This window comes from Mya arenaria, chromosome 8, assembly GCF_026914265.1.
Source record: "Mya arenaria isolate MELC-2E11 chromosome 8, ASM2691426v1".
In the NCBI taxonomy this organism is placed as follows: domain Eukaryota; kingdom Metazoa; phylum Mollusca; class Bivalvia; order Myida; family Myidae; genus Mya; species Mya arenaria.
In genome coordinates this window covers 60,669,579-60,697,016 of record NC_069129.1, presented here as the reverse complement: position 1 = coordinate 60,697,016, position 27,438 = coordinate 60,669,579, and the positions used below count along the sequence as shown (strand labels likewise).

Sequence of the window (27,438 nt, the reverse complement as noted above, 5' to 3'; positions counted from 1 at the left end):
CTTTGTTTCACTTCATCCTCGGCACCCAGCGTATAATAACCTATACGATATCATACATGTTATGATACGCTGGGGTTCCGAGGATGTATGATTTATAATGTGTGCATGACTTGAGTAGACTCGTGTTCCAGTGAACTCGTGTTTCAATGACCATTCCAAGGCAGTCATCATATGTAGACAGAGCTGTTTTGGTGCGTGTGTATAGTCTGCTAGTGATGTTTGTATATATGTATGTGCTGTTTATTCGTTTGTGATCCTAATCCATTGTTGTTTAGGCCAATGCCTTGTGCATCTAAGCAGGGTTTATGTTTGAATTTGATATCAGATATTATCATACAAACACTGGAACATGAGAGCAGATGCTACGGTATTTGACAACAAACACGTATCAGTTTGTTATTCTGATTACACGCTCTTCTGGGCGCTCTTAAGTACAGTTAATAAAAAGATCATAATAATGTTTGATATTAAAAAACAATATTGCTTAAGCGCGAATCATGAACAAGTCATGCACTTAATCTACTAGCATTAATTTAAATATTAGTCCTCGTATTTCAATAAAGCTGGTTGCCTAGACACTGCTGTGGTAATTTGCCATAAAATACATCATCTGCTGAACACGAGCTTGTATTTAATTTGCTTTAGATCCAGAAGCGTTTTTATTTGAGCATTTGTTTTAAAGACAGCTCTAAGCCACGACGTACGCGATAATTGTTATTCTATTACAAAAAACATCAAACTTCAGAAGTTTTACGTGTAACCAGCACGACATTTCTGTTCATAACCTGTTTGAAGGTACGATATAGGTTGGTAAGCATACTGTTTGATGTTTTGCTTTTTGTATTCGCTTGCTACTATCTTCATACACCTTGCCATATTATATATTTCATTTGTTGTTGACGATCTACAAAGTACAAGTCGCAAATAAATCTGATATCTGTCTGTCTGTCTGTCTGTCTGTCTGTCTTCTCTGTCTGTCGGTCTGTCTGTCGGTCTATTAAGACTAATTAGAATTGCCTTGTTTTGGAAAGAAGAACAATGAAAAGAAACAAAAAGGTTACCTTACAGAGTATGCAGATGTCTTGAAGCAATATGTTTAAATTTGGCAATCAAAACTAAAAGGAGAAAACCTTGTGGAAACAGTCAACAATTAACGTCTCAAATTTCGTTGTCACAACTGAAGTAAACATTATTTCAATCTAAGGCTTAACAGTGTCTCGGCTTGCTGTATAGCCGCTAAAATGTAATGACAATTTTACTTTTAGCAGAGAGCTATGTTGTTCTTATCAAAGGGACCCTTATATGTGTTATAGTACACATACATGTATTAGGACAAATAATCGACGCCTTTTAACTGTATTTTGAGTGTGCCATAAATTTACCAGATTTTGGATGAACCTGGGTTCTAAAAATGTGCAGAATGAACCAGTTAGCATTTGATTAAATGTGTAGATTTATCTTCAGAATTGGCGATCTGCACTCGGAAAACATAACCTTTCATTGACCAAACAATGTATCGGATGAGATATTTTAATACTGACATGTTTTTCATCTAAAACAAGCGTCATCATAAACAAGCAATTGCTCATTTGGTGCATAAGGTCGTTTCTAAAAAATGTCGTTGAAACATTTAGAAAACAATTTTAATACTCACCGACGTTTTTCACTCCAGACAATGAACCAGGAAACCTGGACTCACCTGACATTACTGCCCTTGTTTGTTGTTCACAAGCGCCCGATTGGATGTTTAAACTGTTGATATGCGGTTGCATTTTTTATGGTTGTTTCTAAGAGAGATAGTTGCTTCAAAAAAAAGGGTTTTTTTGCTTTTTACTTAAAGATATCCGTTCGGATAACGAGGTATGTCCAGTACATGCATTCAGGCCATTTTCACATGGCATTCAAATGATATATATTTTATTCGATGTCTTAAATTCAAATTATCTGTATTAAAGGTGTTTTCAAGCTGTTAATATGGGTTATTAATGTTAAGAATTGTCAGATGAAACAGTTATGGTTAGCCACTAAGCTTTGTGAAGTAAGCTTAACATACGACATTGGACATTGGACATTCAAAATCGAATGTTGTGCTGGCACGACATTGGACATTGGACATTCAAAAGTGAAAGTCGTGCTAGCACGACATTGGACATTGGACATTCATAATCGAATGTTGTGCTGGCACGACATTGGACATTCAAAAGTGAAAGTCGTGCTAGCACGACATTGGACATTGGACATTCATAATCGAATGTTGTGCTGGCAAGACATTGGACATTGGACATTGGACTATCAAAAGTGAAAGTCGTGCTAGCACGACATTGGACGTTGAACATTCAAAATCGAATGTTGTGCTGGCACGACATTGGACATTGGACATTCAAAAGTGAAAGTCGTGCTAGCACGACATTTGACATTGGACATTCAAAATCGAATGTTGTGCTGGCACGACATTGGACATTGGACATTCAAAAGTGAAAGTCGTGCTAGCACGACATTGGACATTGGACATTCAAAATCGAATGTTGTGCTGGCACGACATTGGACATTGTACATTCAAAAGTGAAAGTCGTGCTAGCACGACATTGGACATTGGACATTCAAAATCGAATGTTGTGCTGGCACGACATTGGACATTAGACATTCAAAGGTGAAAGTCGTGCTAGCACGACATTGGACATTGGACATTCATAATCGAATGTTGTGCTGGCACGACATTGGACATTGGACATTGGACATTCAAAAGTGAAAGTCGTGCTAGCACGACATTGGACGTTGGACATTCAAAATCGAATGTTGTGCTGGCACGACATTGGACATTCAAAAGTGAAAGTCGTGCTAGCACGACATTTGACATTGGACATTCAAAATCGAATGTTGTGCTGGCACGACATTGGACATTGGACATTCAAAAGTGAAAGTCGTGCTATCACGACATTGGACATTGGACATTCAAAATCGAATGTTGTGCTGGCACGACATTGGACATTGGACATTCAAAATCGAATGTTGTGCTGGCACGACATTGGACATTGGACATTCAAAAACGATTGTCGTGCCGGCACGACATTGGACATTGGACATTCAAAATCGAATGTTGTGCTGGCACGACATTGGACATTGGACATTCAAAAGTGAAAGTCGTGCTAGCACGACATTGGACATTGGACATTCATAATCGAATGTTGTGCTGGCACGACATTGGACATTCAAAAGTGAAAGTCGTGCTAGCACGACATTGGACATTGGACATTCATAATCGAATGTTGTGCTGGCAAGACATTGGACATTGGACATTGGACTATCAAAAGTGAAAGTCGTGCTAGCACGACATTGGACGTTGAACATTCAAAATCGAATGTTGTGCTGGCACGACATTGGACATTGGACATTCAAAAGTGAAAGTCGTGCTAGCACGACATTTGACATTGGACATTCAAAATCGAATGTTGTGCTGGCACGACATTGGACATTGGACATTCAAAAGTGAAAGTCGTGCTAGCACGACATTGGACATTGGACATTCAAAATCGAATGTTGTGCTGGCACGACATTGGACATTGTACATTCAAAAGTGAAAGTCGTGCTAGCACGACATTGGACATTGGACATTCAAAATCGAATGTTGTGCTGGCACGACATTGGACATTGGACATTCAAATGTGAAAGTCGTGCTAGCACGACATTGGACTTTCAAAAGTGAAAGTCGTGCTAGCACGACATTGGACATTGGACATTCAAAATCGAATGTTGTGCTGGCACGACATTGGACATTGGACATTCAAAAGTGAAAGTCGTGCTAGCAAGACATTGGACATTGGACATTCAAAATCGAATGTTGTGCTGGCACGACATTGAACATTTGACATTCAAAAGTGAAAGTCGTGCTAGCACGACATTGGACATTCAAAATCGAATGTTGTGCTGGCACGACATTGGACATTGTACATTCAAAAGTGAAAGTCTTGCTAGCACGACATTGGACATTGGACATTCAAAATCGAATGTTGTGCTGGCACGACATTGGACATTGGACATTCAAAAGTGAAAGTCGTGCTAGCACGACATTGGACATTGGACATTCATAATCGAATGTTGTGCTGGCACGACATTGGACATTGGACATTCAAAATCGAATGTTGTGCCAGCACGACATTGGACATTGGACATTCAAAATCGATTGTCGTGCCGGCACGACATTGGACATTGGATTTTCAAAATCGAATGTTGTGCTGGCACGACATTGGACATTGAACATTCAAAAGTGAATGTTGTGCTGGCACGACATTGGACATTGGACATTCAAAAGTGAAAGTCGTGCTAGCACGACATTGGACATTCAAAATCGAATGTTGTGCTGGCACGACATTGAACATTGGACATTCAAAAGTGAAAGTCGTGCTAGCACGACATTGGACATTGGACATTCATAATCGAATGTTGTGCTGGCACGACATTGGACATTGGACATTGGACAATCAAAAGTGAAAGTCGTGCTAGCACGACATTGGACGTTGGACATTCAAAATCGAATGTTGTGCTGGCACGACATTGGACATTGGACATTCAAAAGTGAAAGTCGTGCTAGCACGACATTTGACATTGGACATTCAAAATCGAATGTTGTGCTGGCACGACATTGGACATTGGACATTCAAAAGTGAAAGTCGTGCTATCACGATATTGGACATTGGACATTCAAAATCGAATGTTGTGCTAGCACGACACTGGACATTGGACATTCAAAATCGAATGTTGTGCTGGCACGACATTGGACATTGGACATTCAAAAACGATTGTCGTGCCGGCACGACATTGGACATTGGACATTCAAAATCGAATGTTGTGCTGAGGTACCTAACACATATTTAACAAAGAAACTTGTATTTGAAAGTCCGCAACATTGTTATTGAGAGCTGTATTAAAACAATCCTTTCGATTGATATACATACATATTTCCATGTAAATGCAGACACATTCATTAATGTAATATAATTATTCTAAAGCTCTGTAGATAAACACATACTGAAGTGCACATTTGTTGGGTTTATATAATTATTTGCGCTTTGTTTCCTTTCAACCCTTTCAACCATTGTCAGTTCTGCCCAAGATGCCATTTCCAATGGCGCTGGTGTCACATTTTACATGTATAAAGTGTATATTCTGTAAAACCTATAAGAACTTATGTCGTATGTGATGAAGACGTCATTTTGAATTCTTTAATGTCGATGCGATTGATTATAAAACGCTTTGTGTAATTCTGTCGACTTATCAAAAAGGTTTATCGAACACAATTATTTCATATAAACTTTACCAAATGAAGACGACGTAGCATGTTCGACTAACTGAGTCGATAAAAAAACAAGTCGACAGGCAGGAATAGGTTACTTTATCGACTCATTGACAATATTTTTTTGTGTTTACGTAAAACCAGATAAAAAAGATGTACGGACGATTACATTTATACTTGTAGGAATCATCAATGCATGTCTATATTTTCCATATGTCATTATATACTGTGGATATAATTATCTTCACTTCCTTTATAAATGGTACTAGATGTGTAGCAGTGGTGTGTAAACAATTAAGCTTATTAAAAATATGCCATTTTGAAAGCATTATCACTGTTTGTCTACATATAATCCACGACCATTCATAAGTATATTCATCTGAATCTTTCTCTGCATATGTGACATCATATATATCTGAATCATGCTTAAGTTTCAAATATTGCGATGGAATCGTCATGACAATGCTCTCTTGGTGTTAATAAATTTTATAATGGTTCATTGCTTTGTGATCTCTGACTCTTTTCAAATAATTTCAAGACAATATCTCAAACAAACAAAAAATCCGAATAATGCATGCAATCAAAATTAATTTAAAGTCGGTAAAAAAAACATTCATTCATAAAACATGTCATACATTGATTTAAATGTGCTAACTGCTAGCACGACTTTCACTTTTGAATGTCCAATGTCCAATGTCGTGCTGGCACAACATTCGATTTTGAATGTCCAATGTCCAATGTCGTGCTAGCACGACTTTCACTTTTGAATGTCCAATGTCCAATGTCGTGCCAGCACGACTTTCACTTTTGAATGTCCAATGTCCAATGTCGTGCTGGCACAACATTCGATTTTGAATATCCAATGTCCAATGTCGTGCCAGCACAACATTCGATTTTGAATGTCCAATGTCGTGCCAGCACAACATTCGATTTTGAATGTCCAATGTCCAATGTCGTGCTAGCACGACATTCGATTTTGAATGTCCAATGTCCAATGTCGTGCCAGCACAACATTCGATTTTGAATGTCCAATGTCCAATGTCGTGCTAGCACGACTTTCACTTTTGAATGTCCAATGTCGTGCCAGCACAACATTCGATTTTGAATGTCCAATGTCCAATGTCGTGCTAGCACGACTTTCACTTTTGAATGTCCAATGTCCAATGTCGTGCCAGCACAACATTCGATTTTGAATGTCCAATGTCCAATGTCGTGCCAGCACAACATTCGATTTTGAATGTCCAATGTCCAATGTCGTGCTAGCACGACTTTCACTTTTGAATGTCCAATGTCCAATGTCCTGCCAGCACAACATTCGATTTTGAATGTCCAATGTCCAATGTCGTGCTAGCACGACTTTCACTTTTGAATGTCCAATGTTCAATGTCGTGCCAGCACAACATTCGATTTTGAATGTCCAATGTCCAATGTCGTGCCAGCACAACATTCGATTTTGAATGTCCAATGTCCAATGTCGTGCTAGCACGACTTTCACTTTTGAATGTCCAATGTCGTGCCAGCACAACATTCGATTTTGAATGTCCAATGTCCAATGTCGTGCTAGCACGACTTTCACTTTTGAATGTCCAATGTCCAATGTCGTGCCAGCACAACATTCGATTTTGAATGTCCAATGTCCAATGTCGTGCCAGCACAACATTCGATTTTGAATGTCCAATGTCCAATGTCGTGCTAGCACGACTTTCACTTTTGAATGTCCAATGTTCAATGTCGTGCCAGCACAACATTCGATTTTGAATGTCCAATGTCCAATGTCGTGCTAGCACGACTTTCACTTTTGAATGTCCAATGTCCAATGTCGTGCCAGCACAACATTCGAATCTGAATGTCCAATGTCCAATGTCGTATGTTTAGCTAACTTCACACAGCTTAGCCACTAAAGATGCCAATCAAGTTTTGTTAATTAGGGTTAATATGGCATGCACACACACGTTCTGGTGCGTTATAGTACTGATATATGTCTATCCTTTAATATAGATAGTTTTACTTTATTTCTACCACAGGTTCGTAAACTGACGTGTGTGTTCGTTCGTGCGTGCGTGCGCGTGTGTGTGCATGCGTCTGTGCGCGCGCGTGTATGTATGTGTGCATGCGTGCGTGCGTGAATGCGTGCATGCGTACGTGCGCGTATGTGTGTTTGAAGAACAGCTTGTTAACAGAAAACACTGAAGGGATTTATTTCGATCAGTCGTTAGGATTTGATGACTGAACATCTATGGAAATAAAAATCTTCAAACAGTAACTGGGCAAGCGTTTGATATAACGTATCAATAAGTTTTTTATGTAGTCCAAATACATCAAACATCGGATGCCCGTGAACCAGAGCCATTACAAAATAACGGTGAAAGCAAACTTGCTTTTGTTTCAGTCCAACGTTATGACTCAGTTTCGCTGTAACTCCGCAGTATTTTCCATGACTCAACACACATTAAATGCGTAATTATATTTTATAAATATTAATTAAATATTCTGTTAAAAATAAATACATTGTTTCTTCCAGGTTGTATCGGAGTCAGCGCTGAAAGATGCCAAGAAACTCGTGCTCAACGCCTTTGACGAAAACAACGATGGTCGAATTGATATTGCCGAGGTAGTACGTGTATACGCTCTGCAAATAAGGCTTGAACTTTTAATAAATAAAAATATCTAGGAAAATATTCTTAACTTACTTTAAATCATGTTTGTTCACATAAGTTTTCAAAAACAAATGATTTCGTCACGAATTTGTTTTTCGGTTATCATTGTTCTTGTGTAAAACGTTTTTGATATACATAAAATCTGAAGCATGTGGGGGACATTTAAATAGGTTTGGGAATTGCCATATGACAGAAAAATGTCATCCATTCTAAAACCTTTTAAGATATTGTGAATGAACTGACAGCAAAATTGATTGTTTGAGCGTGTACATATACATTACTTAACTTTCAGCTTGCTCAAATTCTTCCGATGGAACAGAACTTCCTGCTGCTGTTTCGGCGAGACCATCCACTGGATTCAAGCGTCGAATTCATGAAGGTAGGGCCTGTCATGATGATCCATTCTTTGACAAATATGCAATAATAGAGATACAGTCATTAAAGATGTACTATAACTCCCAAATAAGATTTACCACAATTAATACAATTGTTTAAATATGCCAGAAAGGATGAATCAATGTCGAAAATGATGGTTCTTATGAAGGATTCCGAGTTATATTTGGAAGAAGTGTGCAGAAAAGACAATATTTCTACCCTATGAGATGGTAGTAGATCACTTTAAATCTTTTAGCGTTCACCAATCATTTAATATTTTTGCATTTTCAGCTATTAAATACACGGTTACAAAATTGTTATCAGTTTTTAATATTTTCCATAAATGCATTATTTAGAAAGTAGTTAAAGATTTATCACTCAAAATGTATGTTTGTTATACATGCTTATGTATCGATTTCGAATAAGAGTGTCACTTTAAACGTTGTTGTAAACACCATTCCAGGGTAAAACCTGTCAGTCATATGAAATATAAAAAATGAAGTAGTAACTGGATTATTAATTCGTATTTTGGTACGAAACTGTATACATTTACAATAACGCATACGTCACCTTTCTAGGTCTTTAACGTATGAAGTACCTGTGTAGTCTACATACACGCACTGTTCATTCTTGTGAACAATTGTTAGAAAGCTTTTTCACCTTAAGCCCATTGTTTTATTTAAAAGAGCTATCAAACTAAACCACGGGTTTTAGGATACTCTGATGTCAAAATTAATAATTCGTGAACAAATAAAGAAGAACAGATTTTAAAAGATGGTGTAACAAGATTACAAATGAGAAAGGGCACGTACGTAAACAAAACATGAGTATGGTAGGATCAACATAATAACACATTGAGCTGAACGATACAAGTATCAGTTTTGTAGGGTCTGTTTATACTATTACCGTTCTAGCAATCATTCGAATCCTTAATACTTGAATTAAAGACGTGTGCTTTAATGTAAAACTGAAGTGGAACTTTTTAATAGCTAAACATTTGCATACCCCATATGTATAACTATTGTCAAGAAATGTGAAGGCATACTCGTATCTGAGAAAACATTATGTCGATTCAATTTCTTCTCACCAATACCGCTAACGTCTAGAACAAATTTGTTATATAAATTTGTACTTCAAATTTGATAATAATGATGTGTAATGTGTATTGTTATTTAAATGTCAACCTGTTAACCACGTCTAGCTATATTGGCACCGCCTCCAGATATCATAATTGAGTTCACTTCTCTGCTGATAGCATCAAAACAAGCATTTAATTTTAGAAGTATCAAATATATATATATATAGCGTGTTGAATCTTCATTCCTTAAAACCCTCAGATGTTACATGATATATTCTGTATAAAGCGATAGGTCTGGTATACGATAAAACCCATGTGTACGTTCGCTGAAATTTCAACCTGCTATATTCGGATTAAAACAGAAGCAGACACGCCATATGTATAGCCATCTTTTAGCTAGTACGCACTAGATCCGATCTCCCCTCACCGACATTTGCCGGTGTAATTACTTTTTCCCAGGATTAGATTATTCGAGGGAATGTCTGTATGAAGTATCGTTCCGAAAAAACAATCACCGTGATTGCAAGAAAATTGGGGCTATTACTGGCAGATTCCTAGAGCAAGTTTTTTGTCTCTGGTCATTACCGTGGACTAATAGGCAATAACAGGTTTACAACGAACTTATAATTATCAAATACGGTAAAAATCGCGATCGAAATGGGCTTCTGAATTTCATTTCGGTAGCAAAGGCTGTACTTAAGCTATACATAGAGGATATATTTCGGCCATGTGATCTACCATAACGGACAGTATTCAGTCAGTATTTATCCATATGTGAGTATGTTTGAAAGCACTCAGTATGTATCAATATGAGTTTGACAACAGAGACCGACACTCACTCTCCACTTTTTATAATCGTTATTTTGGCACGTTTTACTTAGCACTTGGGATTCAAGTGAAGTGTACACGGTACCCAACATTTGTCATTATTTGCTACGAAGACTGCCAAAAATATGCTTTTGTTACGCAGGTGTTGTGGAAAACGTGAAGGAGCTTTCGGTTCGCAAGGGGGAGCAGGGGGAGGGGGGGGTGCAGGGGGTCAATCTGCAACATAGACGTAGGCGTATTCGCAGAAAGCGTACACAATTATTAAAGATCACGTTTTGCTCTTCTTGTCCAGAGAATTTTTACGTTCTGTCAGAGTAACGTCTCAGAACTGTTTACCCAATAACGTTATTCTTTAAGAACGCATTCAACTGATTGTGTTACCAATATAGACCACTTTTACATAAAATCATAAAAAAATCTTTATTAAGTCTGGTTCCCTAAACTTAAAGCATGTGATTATATAATTCAAACTCAAAACAATAAATTATCTTCCTACAAAATTCCTACAAAGAAAACAAGAAACGATTTTAATAGTGCAGATAAAAATGTTTCCTTAAATGTCTAAGAATGTAGAGTTTAACAAATCTCTGAATGCTTCTACTTCAAAGAAAGCTGTTTTATCTTTTGACAAATGTTTTAAGACCGAATAAAAGGCTGAAATTAAGATGGATCAAAGCTTTTTTGCACAAGAAAAAAACAACAACAACAATTGAAATTTGTCATATAAGACGCAATTAAAGATAAAGATACTCGATTTTTCTTGTCGCGTATGATAAAGGTTTTTTGCCTCTCGTATCACAATGTCGTCGGCTGTATCTCCAAATCCTGTATCAATAATTATCCCTGTGGCACAATTTATCCAGACAACTATTTAGCTACCATATCATTATTATAAAGCTGTTCGATATAAATTTTCCAGATCTGGCGAGAGTATGACAGCGACCACAGCGGTTTCATAGAAGCAGACGAACTCAAGGTGCACATGTTTTCCTTTATATTGAAAAAATCTCTTTTTTTCCGAAAAGTCTTGATTTGTCTTCGCCGTAGGGTTAGTATTCTTTGTAAAATTATCGCAGGGCAGACATAGGCATGAGTATTGCAGAGGCTTTATAAGGCTTTGGGGTGAATTGTTGTTCCATTATCATTCCCAATTCATTGACTCTACAAGGCCAAACTATTGAATATTTCAATGTTTAATAGTAATTTGTAAGATAGCGCTTGGACAATGCTGTTACACACACACACACACACATGCAACACAAACATTCAACAATACATTCTATCCAAAATCGATATACTCAAGCATGCTATATGTATTTGTATCATAAACCATTTAAACATCAATACATATGATTGTGTCTGTCAAAAAGTAATTTCTATAGTGTTCATAACGCTAGTCTAACGCTGAATGACCAATATACACCAATACCGATTGACTGACCACTGGTCAGGTGACTATCATAACAAGTTTGTAATGACCAATGAAATTATCATACAGAGGAAATTATTTCCCGCCTAATTCATTACATTCAAACGACGGAAAATACATATTTATTATAGTGTTTATGAAAGCGATCAATGATCGATTATTAATCGATTTAATCACTATTTAATTATCTTTGGTCAACAAAAACAGTACATGCATCAGTTTTAAACACCAATGTTCCCTTACAATATTGTGTGTACATTTATTTGTATAAATTACATTTTTATTCAGAACGCAACTATCGTTTAGTATTAACAATTAACTTTTACAGAACATGAGACCGCAGGCTCTATTTTTTGTCTTATATTTAGTATTGTATACATGTGTAAAATAAACATAGAGAAATATATCAATTTCATTTTAATAATCAGCCAGTTACAAGTACATCAAGCAGTTAAAAATTCTATACTGAGTATGTTTTTTCAGAAAACTGAGAAAACTAAATTCGTACATGGTAAGAAGTAAACGGTTTCATGTTTTAAAAAATCACTTTTAAACCACAAACATGAGAAGTTGGGAACCAATCCTTTAGCAGTTAAATTACAAAGAAAATTTGTAATAAGGTACTGTATTGACTTACTGACTTGAGAAGAATATGACTAGATAACTTAACATATTACCACCTTAACATTTTAACACTAGCATTAACCAGAAACAAAACATATTTTCGTGACATTTAGTTTACTGGTTACAAAGTCAGTAGCGGTTACGTCCCTTGTTTCTATAATCGATTGTTCAAATTTCACTATTGATTGTCGCCGACGTAGCCCTTTCCGATCAATTGTCGATTATAATCGATCATCGGCATAACACTAATTTATTATGCCCCAAAGTATGGCATCCCGAAGAATGGCAAATTTTATTCGCGATGTCTTTTGTTCTTTCCCTTATTTACAGCCATGTCTAATGCAACAGCTTTTTAAATCATGAGATTTCATTTATACTTCAAAGAAAGGTGTAGCGCCATAGTTACGGTCGGTGTGCCGCGCAAATAATTCGTGTTCTTATCTCGAAGGTCAAGGACACACTTGAAGGTTAAGGCTATATGCATTTCATAGAAATGTCGCAGTCAAAAGTTTATGATTATTGATGTTATTATGCTATTGTCTAACAAGGTCAAAATCATCCTTGGAGGTTTATGTACTATATGGATTTTAGCTGTAAAGGTAAACTGGGTTTCTCGCAACTGTTAAACATCAGGAGAAGGTGTGTCGCACGTGAGAGTCATGCTCTTATGTCAAAAGACAATGTCGACTATGGAGTTCAATGGAGTTCCATGTTGAAAAATCAAGATTTTATAGAAGAACCTTGGTCTGAGCATTAATTTTGTAATTATTTATTGGAATTCTATCAAATTGCATAGAATTGAAGAGCACTATCGTAAAGAATGTCGCGAGATTCAAGCTCTCGTCTCGAAGGTCAAGGGCACATTTGTAGGTTTATGTACTAAACTATGATTTCATACCAATAATTCGTGCCTCTTCCTTAACATTTTAACTATTAACTGGGATTTATTTAAATTTCCCATATTTGTAGAGCATCACGTGAAGGTGTGTCGCACAAAAGGTCAAGGCCTTATCTCAAAAGTCAAGGTCCACACTGGTAGCTCAAGGCTGTGCAATTAGGATTGCATTGCCATACCTTGTGTCTCAGTCATTACTTTGTTATCATTAGTTGAAATTAAATCAAATTCAATAGATATTGTCACCATTGTAAGATGTCTCAGATATAATTCATTACCCCGTCTAAAAAGTAAAAAAGTAAAAGTCAAACATGGCGGTCAATGTTGTGAAGTATACACTTAACAACAGTGCTTTTTAGCTGAGGCATAACCTTGTTATTATAAAATAGAATTAAACACTTCTTCCCAGAAAAAAAGCGCGATGGGCAATGATTTGCATGCTCTTATCGTCACACTGTGAGGTCATGTTTCAAAATGTTATAGTAATACTTTTCGTCTCAGCCATAGTATTATATACATGTGTAATCATGGACATTCACAGAATTGTCATTCTCCAGTGCTCAATGTCACAGTCATATTAAGGTCAATGTTACATTATATGGATTTTTAATCAATCAACTTATATTATTTAAGCACTTTTTGAATGGTTTTGTTATGATTGTAAATTTCCCACTAGGCCCAATCGGGGGCATAGTCGCGTTGCTCTGAAATTTCTTGTTGCGCACATTATCGGAAAAGGTGGACAAAAACTAGATTTTGTTATTTCGAATTGCATTTCTATCCTCATGTCTCCCGAAAAATTCATCAATATTAATTCATTGGTGTGTCCGGACATTACAATACCCTAGGACCAACAGAATGCGTGCATCACAAAGCAACCTGTCTTGGCTGCTTTGCGCTTAGGCGACTTGAGCGTGAGATGCACCTTGCCACAATTATTGTAGTCCCTAATGACCATAACGGACACGAGAAGTGTACATGAAAATATTTAAATAGTTACTTACAGCTTTTAAGAGATATACGGAGAGGCTAAACATTCTTTAAGATAATAACAAACTAACAAAATACGGATAATCATGGATAACGTTATGTAAACCATGTTTCTTTTTATTTGAGGTACATGGTATATATATATATAGCTGTTCTGAGTAAGTTCTCCCGATTCTTGTTGAACTAACAGACTCGTGTATTGTAATTGCAGAATTTTCTGTACGACCTGTTAAAACAGTCAGAGAGGGAGAATGACGTTTCCGAGGAGCAGCTCATCGTTTACGCTGATACCATGGTAAGTCTGGTTATTGGAATACAGAATTAAGTTTATAGCCATTTTATGCCGCATAACGATATTTTACTTTGAAGCACAATCCGTGACTCTGGTAACACGATGCGTTTTATATCCAATTGCACAATGCTCTGACAAGAAATGGAGCATAAAATGCAAACTTATTTTAATCTTGAAGACAATGGCATGTTATATAGCACGCGGGAGAGGAGTGTTGCAGATGGTTATTTATTTCAATTTTGCTTTCCCGGTAAAAGCCATAAAAACTGCACACATTCTAATTGGATATTTGAACTGATTCTTAGGATATAAACAACACAATCTCCACAGTTATTAGTTTTAATTAAGCTTCCACAATATGGTTTTTCATCTAAACATGGTGTTATATGTCGAGGTTGTGTTGCACATTTGATCATGAAGTGGTACGAGGTCTACTGTTTTATTTTGTAGCTGCAGCTGTTTGATAGAAACAAGGATGGCAAGCTACAGTTGAGCGAAATGGCAAAGTGAGTGTTCAAAGTAGACGCTCTATGACTAAACAAACGCATCATCCTGATTTTAAAAGAGCACAAACCCGACCAAACTCATCATGAACACTCTACTCTATGTAAATAGTTCTCATACATAGCCTAAGTAATGCATTGGACCAAAAATACAGTAATCCTACTCCCAGGTAATGCCTCACTGATTCCTATCCTTTTTATTGGCCAATTAATTTTACAGGCTAATTAAAACACTAAACCATAAGTTAAAGTTTTATCTAAGTAGTCTATTGAAAACAACCCCTGGTCTGTTTTACAATTAGCAGTTGATTTCAGTAATGCAATGAAAACTAAAGGGACAAGTCTAGTAGCCAAAAGTAAAGTTAAATGTCCATGCAAGAGGCAGAAAGCTCAGGGCCTAACAGACAATCATCGGAAGACACACACAAGCTTCAAAATACAACAAAGACATATACCATAAAAAGTTTAACCCCGTTTGCTCGAATTTCTCGTTGGCTCGATGTATATTCATTAGTCCTTGGGAGTTCGAGCCAACGGGGTTCGACTGTACATGTAAATTCAAATATCTTGATAAAGGATACAACCAACGAATAGATCAAATAAGTCAGTTCTCAGTACTAACCTTTAGCTTAAAAAATGATGCCTGGTCACCACCATGTAGCATTGGTATGAGGGGGTGTGAGCTTATTTATACTCGCATTCGGGCATTGCCCTTTCGGCGAGTGCTCCGTTAAGTGTGTTAGTCATTTTAGGTTTTTGAAGAATAGTGCACTGACAGAATGCACCCTGGTCAGAGCTACCCTGGTTCTTTAACGTGCATCAGTGTATAGCACTGTCACACGGGACCCCCATTTAACGGGAATCGAATCTGCGACCCCTGGATTGTTAGTCAAGTGTGTTACCACTAGAGCACGAATCCGCCACGTTTTTTTGCAAGGGTGTTGTTCGCTGGTTACTTATATGTACAGAAAAATGAAAGAACATCATCAATAAAGTTAATTAGATACCGTGTTTTCTGCACCTTTCTTTCAAATTACACACGGTGTCCATTATAAAGAACCATTGTTTTCGATATGTATTCATCTTTTTCAGGAAATTAAAATAAGTGTATTAATTGTGGTACACATTATTTGGGTCGGAGTAAGAGTGCATCTTTAAACGATCTGTATACGGCGGGATTCGGCTTACAGACTTTGTCATTAAACGATCTGTATACGGCGGGATTTGGGTAACGGCCTTCGCATTAAACGATCAGTATACAACGGGATTTGGGTCACGGCCTTGGGCATTAAACGATCTGTATACGGCGGGATTTGCTTTACGGCCTTGGCCATTAAACGATCTGTATACGGCGGAATGCGGCTTACAGACTTTGTCATTAAACGATCTGTATACGGCGGGATTTGGGTAACGGCCTTCGCATTAAACGATCAGTATACAACGGGATTTGGGTCACGGCCTTGGCCATTAAACGATCTGTATACGGCGGGATTTGCTTTACGGCCTTGGCCATAAAACGATCTGTATACGGCGGAATGCGGCTTACAGCCTTTGTCATTTAACAATCTGTATACGGCGGGATTTGGGTTACGGCCTTGGCCATTAAACGATCTGTTTATGGCGGGATTCGGGTTACGGCCTTGGCCATTAAACGATCTGTATACGGCGGGATTTGGGTTACATCTTTTGTCATTAAACGATCTGTATACGGGGTTTGGGTTACGGCCTTGGGCATTAAACGATCTGTATACAGCGGGGTTTGGGTAACATCCTTTGTCATTAAACGATCTGTATACAGGGTTTGGGTTACGGCCTTGTGCATTAAACGATCTGTATACGGCGGGATTTGGGTTACATCCTTTGTCATTAAACGATCTGTATACGGGGTTTGGGTTACGGCCTTGGCCATTAAACGATCTGTATACGGCGGGATTTGGGTTACATCCTTTGTCATTAAACGATCTGTATACGGGGTTTGGGTTACGGCCTTGGGCATTAAACGATCTGTATACGGCGGGGTTTTGGTTACGGCCTTGGGCATTAAAGGATCTGTATACGGCGGGGTTTGGGTTACGGCCTTGGCCATTAAACGATCTGTATACGGCGAAATGCGGCTTACATCCTTTGTCATTAAACGATCTGTATACGGGGTTTTGGTTACGGCCTTGGGCATTAAACGATCTGTATACAGCGGGGTTTGGGTTACGGCCTTGGGCATTAAACGATCTGTATACGGCGGGATTTGGGTTACGGCCTTGGCCATTAAAACGGTCTGTATACAGCGGGATTTGGGTTACGGCCTAAGGTATACACCGGGATTTGGGTTACGACCTTGGCCATTAAACGATCTGTAAACGATGGGATTTGGGTAACAGCCTTAGTTATATAACGATCTGTATACAGCGGGATTTGGGTTACGGCCTCAGGTATACAGCAGGATTAGGGCTACGGCCTTAGGTATACATAGGGATTTGGGTTACTTAGTATGTTTATGGCCATTTAAACGATCTGTATTCGGCGGGATGTGGCTTACAGCCTTTGTCATTAAACGATCTGTTTACGGCGGGATTTGGGTTACGGCCTTGGGCATTAAACGATCTGTTTATAGCGGGATTCGGGTTACGGCCTTGGCCATTTAACGATCTGTGTACGACGGGATTTGGATAACGGCCATAGCCATTAAACGATCTGTATACTGCGCGACTTGGATAACGGCCTTGGCCATTAAACAATCTGTATACGGCAGGATTTTGGTCACGGCCTTGGCCATTAAACGATCTATATACGGCGGGATTTGGGTTACGGCCTCAGGTATACAGCGGGATTAGGGTTACGGCCTTAGGTATACAGCGGGATTCGGGTTACGTTTATGGCCATTTAAACGATCTGTATTCGTCGGGACTTGGATAACGGCCTTGGCCATTAAACAATCTGTATACGGCAGGAGTTTGGTCACGGCCTTGGCCATTAAACGATCTGTATACGGCGGGATTTGGGTCACGGCCTTGGCCATTAAACGATATGTATATGGCGTGATTTGGATTACGGCCTTGCCCATTAAACGATCTGTATACGGCGGGATTTGGGTTACGGCCTTGGCCATTAAACGATCTGTATACGACGGGATTTTGGTAACCGCCTTGGCCTTTAAACGATCTATATACGGCGGGATTTTGGTTACGGCCTTGGCCATTAAACGATCTGTATACGGCGGGATTTGGGTTACGGCCTTGGCCTTTAAACGATCTATATACGGCGGGATTTGGGTTACGGCCTTGGCCATTAAACGATCTGTATACGGCGGGATTTTGGTCACGACCTTGGCCATTAAACGATCTGTATACGGCGGGATTTTGGTCACGGCCTTGGCCTTTAAACGATCTGTATACGGCGGGATTTTGGTCACGGCCTTGGCCATTAAACGATCTGTATACGGCGGGATTTTGGTTACGGCCTTGGCCATTAAACGATCTGTATACGGCGGGATTTTGGTCACGGCCTTGGCCTTTAAACGATCTGTATACGGCGGGATATGGGTCACGGCCTTGGCCATTAAACGATCTGTATACGGCGGGATTTTGGTTACGGCCTTGGCCATTAAACGATCTGTATACGGCGGGATTTGGGTTACGGCCTTGGCCTTCAAACGATCTGTATACGGCGGGATTTGGTTTACGGCCTTGGCCATTAAACGATCTGTATACGGCGGGATTTGGGTTACGGCCTTGGCCTTTAAACGATCTGTATACGGCGGGATTTGGGTTACGGCCTTGGCCATTAAACGATCTGTATACGACGGGATTTTGGTTACGGCCTTGGCCTTTAAACGATCTGTATACGGCGGGATTTGGGTTACGGCCTTGGCCATTTAACGATATGTATACGACGGGATTTGAGTTACGGGCTTGGCCATTTAACGATATGTATACGACGGGATTCGGGTTTCGGCCATAGCCATTAAACAATCTGTATATGGCATGATTTGGGTTACGGCCTTGGCCATTTAACGATCCATATACTGATGGGATCGATTCGTTTTTACCTGTTTTTTTTAATTTTAAAAGCGTTTACCACTTTAATGCATACTTATTTCAAATGGTTTATAGTCATAAAAATATAGTCTTTTTATATTGGTAACAATATTCTCCTTATGTTTGCAGGTTGCTTCCTGTAAGGGAAAACTTCCTTTGTCGTCCAATATTTAAGGTATGTTGACTAATGAAACATTAGTGTTTGTTTTATACAAATGAAGTGTTGGGCAATACAAAAATAATGTTTGATTTAAAACCTAATTTAGTGTAGAAAAATAGCGAAAAAGTAGTGCTTTTAATTATTAATTGAAATGCTAATTTCAGCGCAAAAGTGGCGGATGGTACATGGTAAGGAGAAATTCCACTTTGGAGCTCCTCTGCCATTTTTATCGAAATCAACCTCGGATGTATGGACGGTTTACAATGTCAGAAATCGGTACACTTTAACTACGCTGCAAGTAGATCGCGCAGTAATTTCAATTGAGCAGATAAACTTAAAGACTTTAAGTCTTTGAAATCTTAATTCTGTTTGCAATAATACACTTCACTTGCAATCAATTTAAACTTAAATCTACAAATGCAATCTAAAACACTTCATTTAATTAATAGTAATTCATTTTTTTACGAACTTCTACTGATGTACCGGCATACATCCGAGTTTTTTTTCAATACAAATGGCCGAGGAGTTTCGAATGTATATTTTTATAACAAACTATAATCATGGGTTGATGGGTTTCAAAGTTGCAAGATAAATCAGTTATACACCAAACTATTTTATTACATATAATAAAAATACATAGGAAAAGACCTTATATTTTATTTGGGTAAGTACATGTATCAGCTCATAACAGCTCGGTTGGCATTCATAAGGTAAGGAGACTGAAGTTAGCGTATGAAAAATATGTGAGGTAAATACCTCTCATGTCTGCACGGCAGAGATTCCCATACCTATTACATAGTGGATAACTGCTCGTTTCAGCGTAAGAACGTAATATATTTCACCTAGTGGGCACCAAAATTTATATATCACGATCGGCGTAGCCACGAGTGAAATATTCACTTTTGGTGTTCAATGGGTGAAATATATTATGGTCTTACATTTAAACAAACTAGTTTTCTTTTTATTATATGCCTAAAACTGTGATTTAAAGTCATTTATTTACACTTCTGTGGAAAAAACGAGTCAATTTGTACGCGTATCGTCATTGCGGAGATGGGGATTAAATTATAAAACAGTAAAAAATATCAAATTGATATTCACTGTTTGAAACAGTGAAAAATCAATTTTATTTCACTGATAAATCTCTATAAACCACCGGAAAGCATATAATGAATAAACATCATAATAAAAAATAATAAAATTCCGTTATATTGAGAGTTAATTTGTCCCCAATATACACATCAAAATTACCTTGCAACTCTGGTAACGGGTAGTAAAACATATTCCTTTAATTGTTTAAATAGTTTAATAGTATAGGCATAGACATATTCACATACATACATGTATGTAATTACCTAAATACATTAATTTTGTTTCTAGAAATTTTAATGTACCTGTGAATAACAAATCAGCTTTGTAGATTTCATTCAGATTCATACCTATACTGTTTGTTTAATGGAGTCGGTGTTCCTTTAAGAAGGTATGCGTCAACAATTGACGACAAACTAAGTCTTTAGTATCAATAATGAATGTCATAACATGCATGGTCTACTTAATGGACTGTTAAAACATATGAAAAAATAGCATGTTACAGTCAGTAAGAGGTCACTTTTGGGAAAAGGTCAAAGTGGCTGCTTAAGACAGGTGGCCACTTAATCCAGGTGGGAAATTTCCGCCATTAATGCTTTATTAAAAGGTTGACGTTTTAAGTCTGAAGAGCGTTTTCATGGTAAAACTGACCAATCAAAAATTAAACAAGTTATGAAAAAAAAAATACATTTGAAATGAAGTGTTTTACTACAAAATACAAGTGATTCAGAAGTCCAACCCTATGTGATTACATGTTAATGTAGGTCATTTTTCCTATTTCCTGCCAAGTATTCACAACAGATGTGTATACATACATTGTCACTTAAATTGAGCTTTTATACCCAATAATCTCCAATCTTCATATATTTTTGTCTACAGAGACACTAATTTCGGTTCATTGTCATCACTTTCTGAGTATCCCTCGTGAGTTATTTTTTTTCTCAGAAACAAATGTATTGGACCATATATTTTGGCACGCATAGGAATGGATATAGCCTGTTTAACTTGTATGCATTTATGACTATATATCAGATAGTTATGTTCAACTTCTCCCGTTTGTATAAGGCGGCCGCTGAAAAACACGTCGACCGAAGTTTGGCTAGGGTCATTTTCTATGGAGCTAGTTTAATTTGCACTTTATTCTGTTCAAAGCGCAGTTTAATACCCAAATGAACTGATTAAATAACCATATTTTGTCTCGGTCATTATTCTTGTAAATGTCAAGGGGTTTTAGTAGAGCTTTTTATCCGAAATGTTGATAAAATCTCATTTTGGTACCTTTTTTTCAGGGCTGCAGCCGACTAAATTCGGACGATATTGACAGGGTCTTCAACCTTTATGATGTGGTAAGAGATTGATTTCAAATACGAAAATATCAAATCATTGAGACATTGAAATGTTTGCGTGTTAGTAATATGATATAATAGCTGTGGAAACAGTTGTCTTGGTGACAATGCAGATATGATTCTAAATGATTTCAAATACATACTGAAGTCACTAGGGCCATGAGCATTTATGAAATTCATAGACAGTTATACGATCTTCAGCAAAAAAGGCACATACCATTGCATACAAGTTTATGCATATAATTAAAATTATACAAACAACAAAACTATACAATATGTATACTATGATAGGAGCTGTAATTAACAAAATGCGTATTAGGCAAAAAAAATTGTTTGTTTAGGGTAACCTTCCTAAAATTTCTAGGTAGGGTAGGTAGGGATTTTTTTTTATTTAAAAAAAAAATCAAAATCTGTCGTAAGTTCAGAGTGTTTTCTTGCACATGGCAGTCGTTTCTACATTACTGTCATTGCCTGACTTTGTTTTATCATATAAACAATAATTCTGATTAAAATCTGCATTTATCCGCCCTTCGTAACTCTCTATTCTTTAACGAATATTTATTTTGCTCAGAAACGGAAAAAATAGTTAGGGTCGGCGCATTTTTATAGGTAGGGTCGGGTTACCCGAAACGGACATATTTATTTTTAGGCCTTATGGTGTGTTATCATATTTCAAAATATCGAAGCAATTATGATTTCTATTAACAGAAACAAATGTTGTCTGTATTGTTCGTTTTTGTTTAAAGTAAAAAAAGAAGAAGTTAATTTTATGTGATGACATGGTATGTTACAAAAAAACGTGCAGCATACCGTACAGTAAAACGTCAAATGAGCTAAACAATCATGATAATGCATTAAAGAGCTAAAAATGCACTCTTACTCCCAGACAAGATTTACCACAATTAATAATATTGTTTAAATATTCCAAAAAGAATAAATACATGTCGAAAACAATGGTTCTTATGAAGTATACCGAGGTTAAAATTGAAAGAAATAAGCATCAAACACGGTATTTCTACCCTATGAGACTATAGTAAACACAGTAAATCTTTTAGCATACACCAATCAATTAATATTTGCGCTTTCTGCTATTAAATATATGGTTACAATCTTGATATCAGTAAGCTTATTTAGTAAGCAGTTCACGGTTTATCAGTCAAAATCGATGTTTGTTATACATGTGTATGTATTGATTTGAATAAGAGTGTCACTTTAACTTGTTAGCATCAACCTATATCGCCTTAAATACGCTCAAACCGTACGTGGTTCCTACTGTCTTATATCAACCTATATCGTCTTAAATACGCTCAAACCGTACGTGGTTCCTACTGTCTTATATCAACCTATATCGCCTTATATACGCTCAAACCGTACGTGGTTCCTACTGTCTTATATCAACCTATATCGCCTTAAATACGCTCAAACCGTTCGTGGTTCCTACTGTCTTATATCAACCTATATCGCCTTAAATACGCTCAAACCGTTCGTGGTTCCTACTGTCTTATATCAGCCTATATCGCCTTAAATACGCTCAAACCGTTCGTGGTTCCTACTGTCTTATATTAACCTATATCGCCTTAAATACGCTCAAACCGTTCGTGGTTCCTACTGTCTTATATTAACCTATATCGCCTTAAATACGCTCAAACCGTTCGTGGTTCCTACTGTCTTATATCAGCCTATATCGCCTTAAATACGCTCAAACCGTTCGTGGTTCCTACTGTCTTATATCAACCTATATCGCCTTAAATACGCTCAAACCGTTCGTGGTTCCTACTGTCTTATATCAACCTATATCGCCTTAAATACGCTCAAACCGTTCGTGGTTCCTACTGTCTTATATCAACCTATATCGCCTTAAATACGCTCAAACCGTTCGTGGTTCCTACTGTCTTATATCAACCTATATCGCCTTAAATACGCTCAAACCGTTCGTGGTTCCTACTGTCTTATATCAACCTATATCGCCTTAAATACGCTCAAACCGTTCGTGGTTCCTACTGTCTTATATCAACCTATATCGCCTTAAATACGCTCAAACCGTTCGTGGTTCCTACTGTCTTATATCAACCTATATCGCCTTAAATACGCTCAAACCGTACGTGGTTCCTACTGTCTTATATCAACCTATATCGCCTTAAATACGCTCAAACCGTACGTGGTTCCTACTGTCTTATATCAGCCTATATCGCCTTAAATACGCTCAAACCGTTCGTGGTTCCTACGCTCAAACCGTTCGTGGTCCCTACTGTCTTATATCAACCTATATCGCCTTAAATACGCTCAAACCGTTCGTGGTTCCTACTGTCTTATATCAACCTATATCGCCTTAAATACTCTCAAACCGTACGTAGTTCCTACTGTCTTATATCAACCTATATCGCCTTAAATACGCTCAAACCGTACGTGGTTCCTACTGTCTTATATCAACCTATATCGCCTTAAATACGCTCAAACCGTACGTGGTTCCTACTGTCTTATATCAACCTATATCGCCTTAAATACGCTCAAACCGTTCGTGGTTCCTACTGTCTTATATCAACCTATATCGCCTTAAATACGCTCAAACCGTACGTCGTTCCTACTGTCTTATATCAACCTATATCGCCTTAAATACGCTCAAACCGTTCGTGGTTCCTACTGTCTTATATCAACCTATATCGCCTTGAATACGCTCAAACCGTTCGTGGTTCCTACTGTCTTATATCAACCTATATCGCCTTATATACGCTCAAACCGTACGTGGTTCCTACTGTCTTATATCAGCCTATATCGCCTTAAATACGCTCAAACCGTACGTGGTTCCTACTGTCTTATATCAGCCTATATCGCCTTAAATACGCTCAAACCGTTCGTGGTTCCTACTGTCTTATATCAACCTATATCGCCTTAAATACGCTCAAACCGTACGTGGTTCCTACTGTCTTATATGAACCTATATCGCCTTAAATACGCTCAAACCGTTCGTGGTTCCTACTGTCTTATATCAACCTATATCGCCTTAAATACGCTCAAACCGTTCGTGGTTCCTACTGTCTTATATCAACCTATATCGCCTTAAATACGCTCAAACCGTTCGTGGTTCCTACTGTCTTATATCAACCTATATCGCCTTAAATACGCTCAAACCGTTCGTGGTTCCTACTGTCTTATATTAACCTATATCGCCTTAAATACGCTCAAACCGTTCGTGGTTCCTACTGTCTTATATCAACCTATATCGCCTTAAATACGCTCAAACCGTACGTGGTTCCTGCTGTCTTATATCAACATATATCGCCTTAAATACGCTCAAACCGTACGTGGTTCCTACTGTCTTATAAAGACTTAATTCATAGTAGCTGCGTGTTGCATATCAATAGGTTCCCCATTATCATTAAACTCTGCTAACATTTCAGGATCACAATGGATATATTGAGAATGATGAACTCCACGGCTTCCTTAAGGACTTGATGGAACTCGTCGAGGACGTATGTACTATTTTGAAAAAAACCCAGATAGTTTTATCCTGTACCACAGTGACACTGCACTACCTTGAATATGTTGAAGCATTACTTTTGGTCCTTTAATCCCGCTTGGTTCAATCAATTTGAGCGTCATTTTAAGTGATGAAACAACTTCCTAAGTTAATGCTTGTACATAGAGCAAGTAATTGAACGAAACAAATTTTGAAGAATACTTGTAAAGGAAATTACTCTAGAAAAAATGAAACACAAAGGTCATTTGGCAATAATTAATTCATTTATAATATTGTTTACTATGATGAACATATTACTGTATAGAAAACCACCATCACTGACAGGTACCGTCACCTATGCTTTTTATACCGTTTTTTTTAATAACTCCAGATATATCATTTTTATTGACGTCATAATTTGGGCGTATCCCTTCATATCCTGAAGTTGAATAATGGAGGTGAAAAACAGATAATCACTGAGCTTCGCATTCTCTGCATCCTTTAAGACAGAATCTTGTTCATTCGTAATTCCTTTTTCCGCCAGAATAATCATGCCAATGTATTACTATTAATGTGTTTTCTTGAATGCTCTTAGTTTTTCTTCTGTTGATCCAATACAAGATCACAATACAATACAATACAATACGTTTTGCAATGCCTACATTTTATTACAATAACTTTTCCTGGACGAAAATTAAATCATTATTATTTAACAAATTTGAGCAAATATATTTGACTTGCAAGGATTATGACGCCGACGACCTGCTGGACTGCCAGAAGATCCTGCTGGACAAGTGTGATATGAACAGGGACGGGAAGATCAACAAGGAGGAGCTAACAATGGTCCTCACTTCCTGCAACAAGAACAGCACCGTAGAGGAACCCAAGGTTTGAGTCACGTGGTACACATGTTTTGGTGACGTTCAAGCGTTGAACATCGCGTGATGTGAACTTTTCAGAGTCACGTGACCAATGACGAAAAAAATGGCTTCCCCGTAGACGAGCGGGTCGTGGTCACTTGGATATTATGTACATAATTTTCCTTTATTTTAATTAGGTGAAGTTTTTTTGCATATCATCAATGCATATTTCTCGTCTCGTTTCCTTGAAATTATTCTTTTTACGAACCCTCGAAAAAACATTGTTATGAGAATGTGTTGGATAAAAGATTTTCCCAATATATTATCATATCATGAATACCACAAAGTGCGAATTATGCACAGTTAATAGACAATATTTAATTGCAAACTACGAATCATTGCCACATATATGTCACATTCGACGAAGTTATTCAGTATTTGCTTTTGATTTTTTACTGAATAAGACTGTTCAAATGCAAACAATATTGTTGTTTTTGTTGTGTGTTTTTTTCTTTCTAGAACATTCATATCAGTTAATTTCAGTGTTCTGATGCTGTATTTACTGCTTAAAGGCAGCTTATTTTTAAGTAGTGTGTAAAGGTAGCATATTTTGTAATGTTTTTTTTAAATATTAATTACCGTAACATATTTACATGTACTATGTGTAGCATTATAAATGTTCTTCGTTGGTTTGTCAGTGATAGGTATTATTCTAGAGTTGCCATGTGTGTGTGTAGTGTTGTAGACGAGCTTAAAATTGAGCTTGGACAATCAACGAATATCAAACCCCAGCATTTAAATGTGCGTTTTTCGTTATGGAATTATGTTTTAATATAACGTTAAAATACAATTTAAAGAAAAGTGTAATGTTAAACAAAATCGTAAGCCCTTGTGTTGTTGTGTTTTATTTCCGATTTTTTGCTTAGAATTTATAGAGAAAAAAACATTGTTATTTGTGATCAAACATCGGCTATAGATAAAAACATTTTTTTTTTAATTCGACATCATAATGGATATGTCAATCTTTGTATTTGTTTTATTATGGATTTCGTTTATTTTAAACAGTTAGTTTTATCATTTTTGTCTTCTATTGTTTCATGAATTCGGAAGTTTAGAAAATTGTCATAGACGAACGCTTAAGAGAAAATCAATCGACCATTTAAATGCAATTGGTCTTTTTCAAAGAGAACTTATAGCAATTCGGTCGTCTGAAAATGATATGCTATTTATACAACATATTTATTTGTTTGCTTTACAAAATAAATTCCCTAGAATTGTGTTTCTTCTGAATCATTGATTACAATCAATATATGCTCGCCCATCAATGTTGGGTAATTGGTACTCATGAAACATTTGGATCGCGTTCCAAAATAGCTTTCAAATATTCAACATGTTTCTTTATATTGCAGAAACGAATACATTAATTGGTACCCTATTACACGAACTGCACACTCGAGTGTATGTTCGTAGATCATCTATCTGTTCGTGCGTCCATGCAGTCGTTTTTGTCTGTCAATTTGTTATACCGGAGTGA

General features: G+C 37.3%; 1 protein-coding gene across 2 annotated transcripts in view; it reads left to right on the top strand.

Moving 5' to 3' along the window:
• The window catches only part of LOC128243428 (calbindin-32-like), a 50,575-nt gene extending 23,392 nt beyond the window's left edge, over positions 1 to 27,183 (top strand). Inside the window, exons 3-12 of one of the 2 annotated variants that reach the window (XM_052961211.1) lie at positions 7,812 to 7,901; positions 8,240 to 8,326; positions 11,148 to 11,204; positions 14,378 to 14,461; positions 14,909 to 14,964; positions 19,122 to 19,167; positions 19,317 to 19,340; positions 21,531 to 21,587; positions 24,986 to 25,057; positions 25,789 to 27,183. In XM_052961211.1, coding sequence (XP_052817171.1) covers positions 7,812 to 7,901; positions 8,240 to 8,326; positions 11,148 to 11,204; positions 14,378 to 14,461; positions 14,909 to 14,964; positions 19,122 to 19,167; positions 19,317 to 19,340; positions 21,531 to 21,587; positions 24,986 to 25,057; positions 25,789 to 25,938 — 723 coding nt within the window. In that variant the 3' untranslated portion in view covers positions 25,939 to 27,183. The remainder of the gene's footprint in view (positions 1 to 7,811; positions 7,902 to 8,239; positions 8,327 to 11,147; positions 11,205 to 14,377; positions 14,462 to 14,908; positions 14,965 to 19,121; positions 19,168 to 19,316; positions 19,341 to 21,530; positions 21,588 to 24,985; positions 25,058 to 25,788) is intronic. The other variant, XM_052961212.1, reaches the window with a different exon arrangement.
• Positions 27,184 to 27,438: the final 255 nt, after the last annotated feature.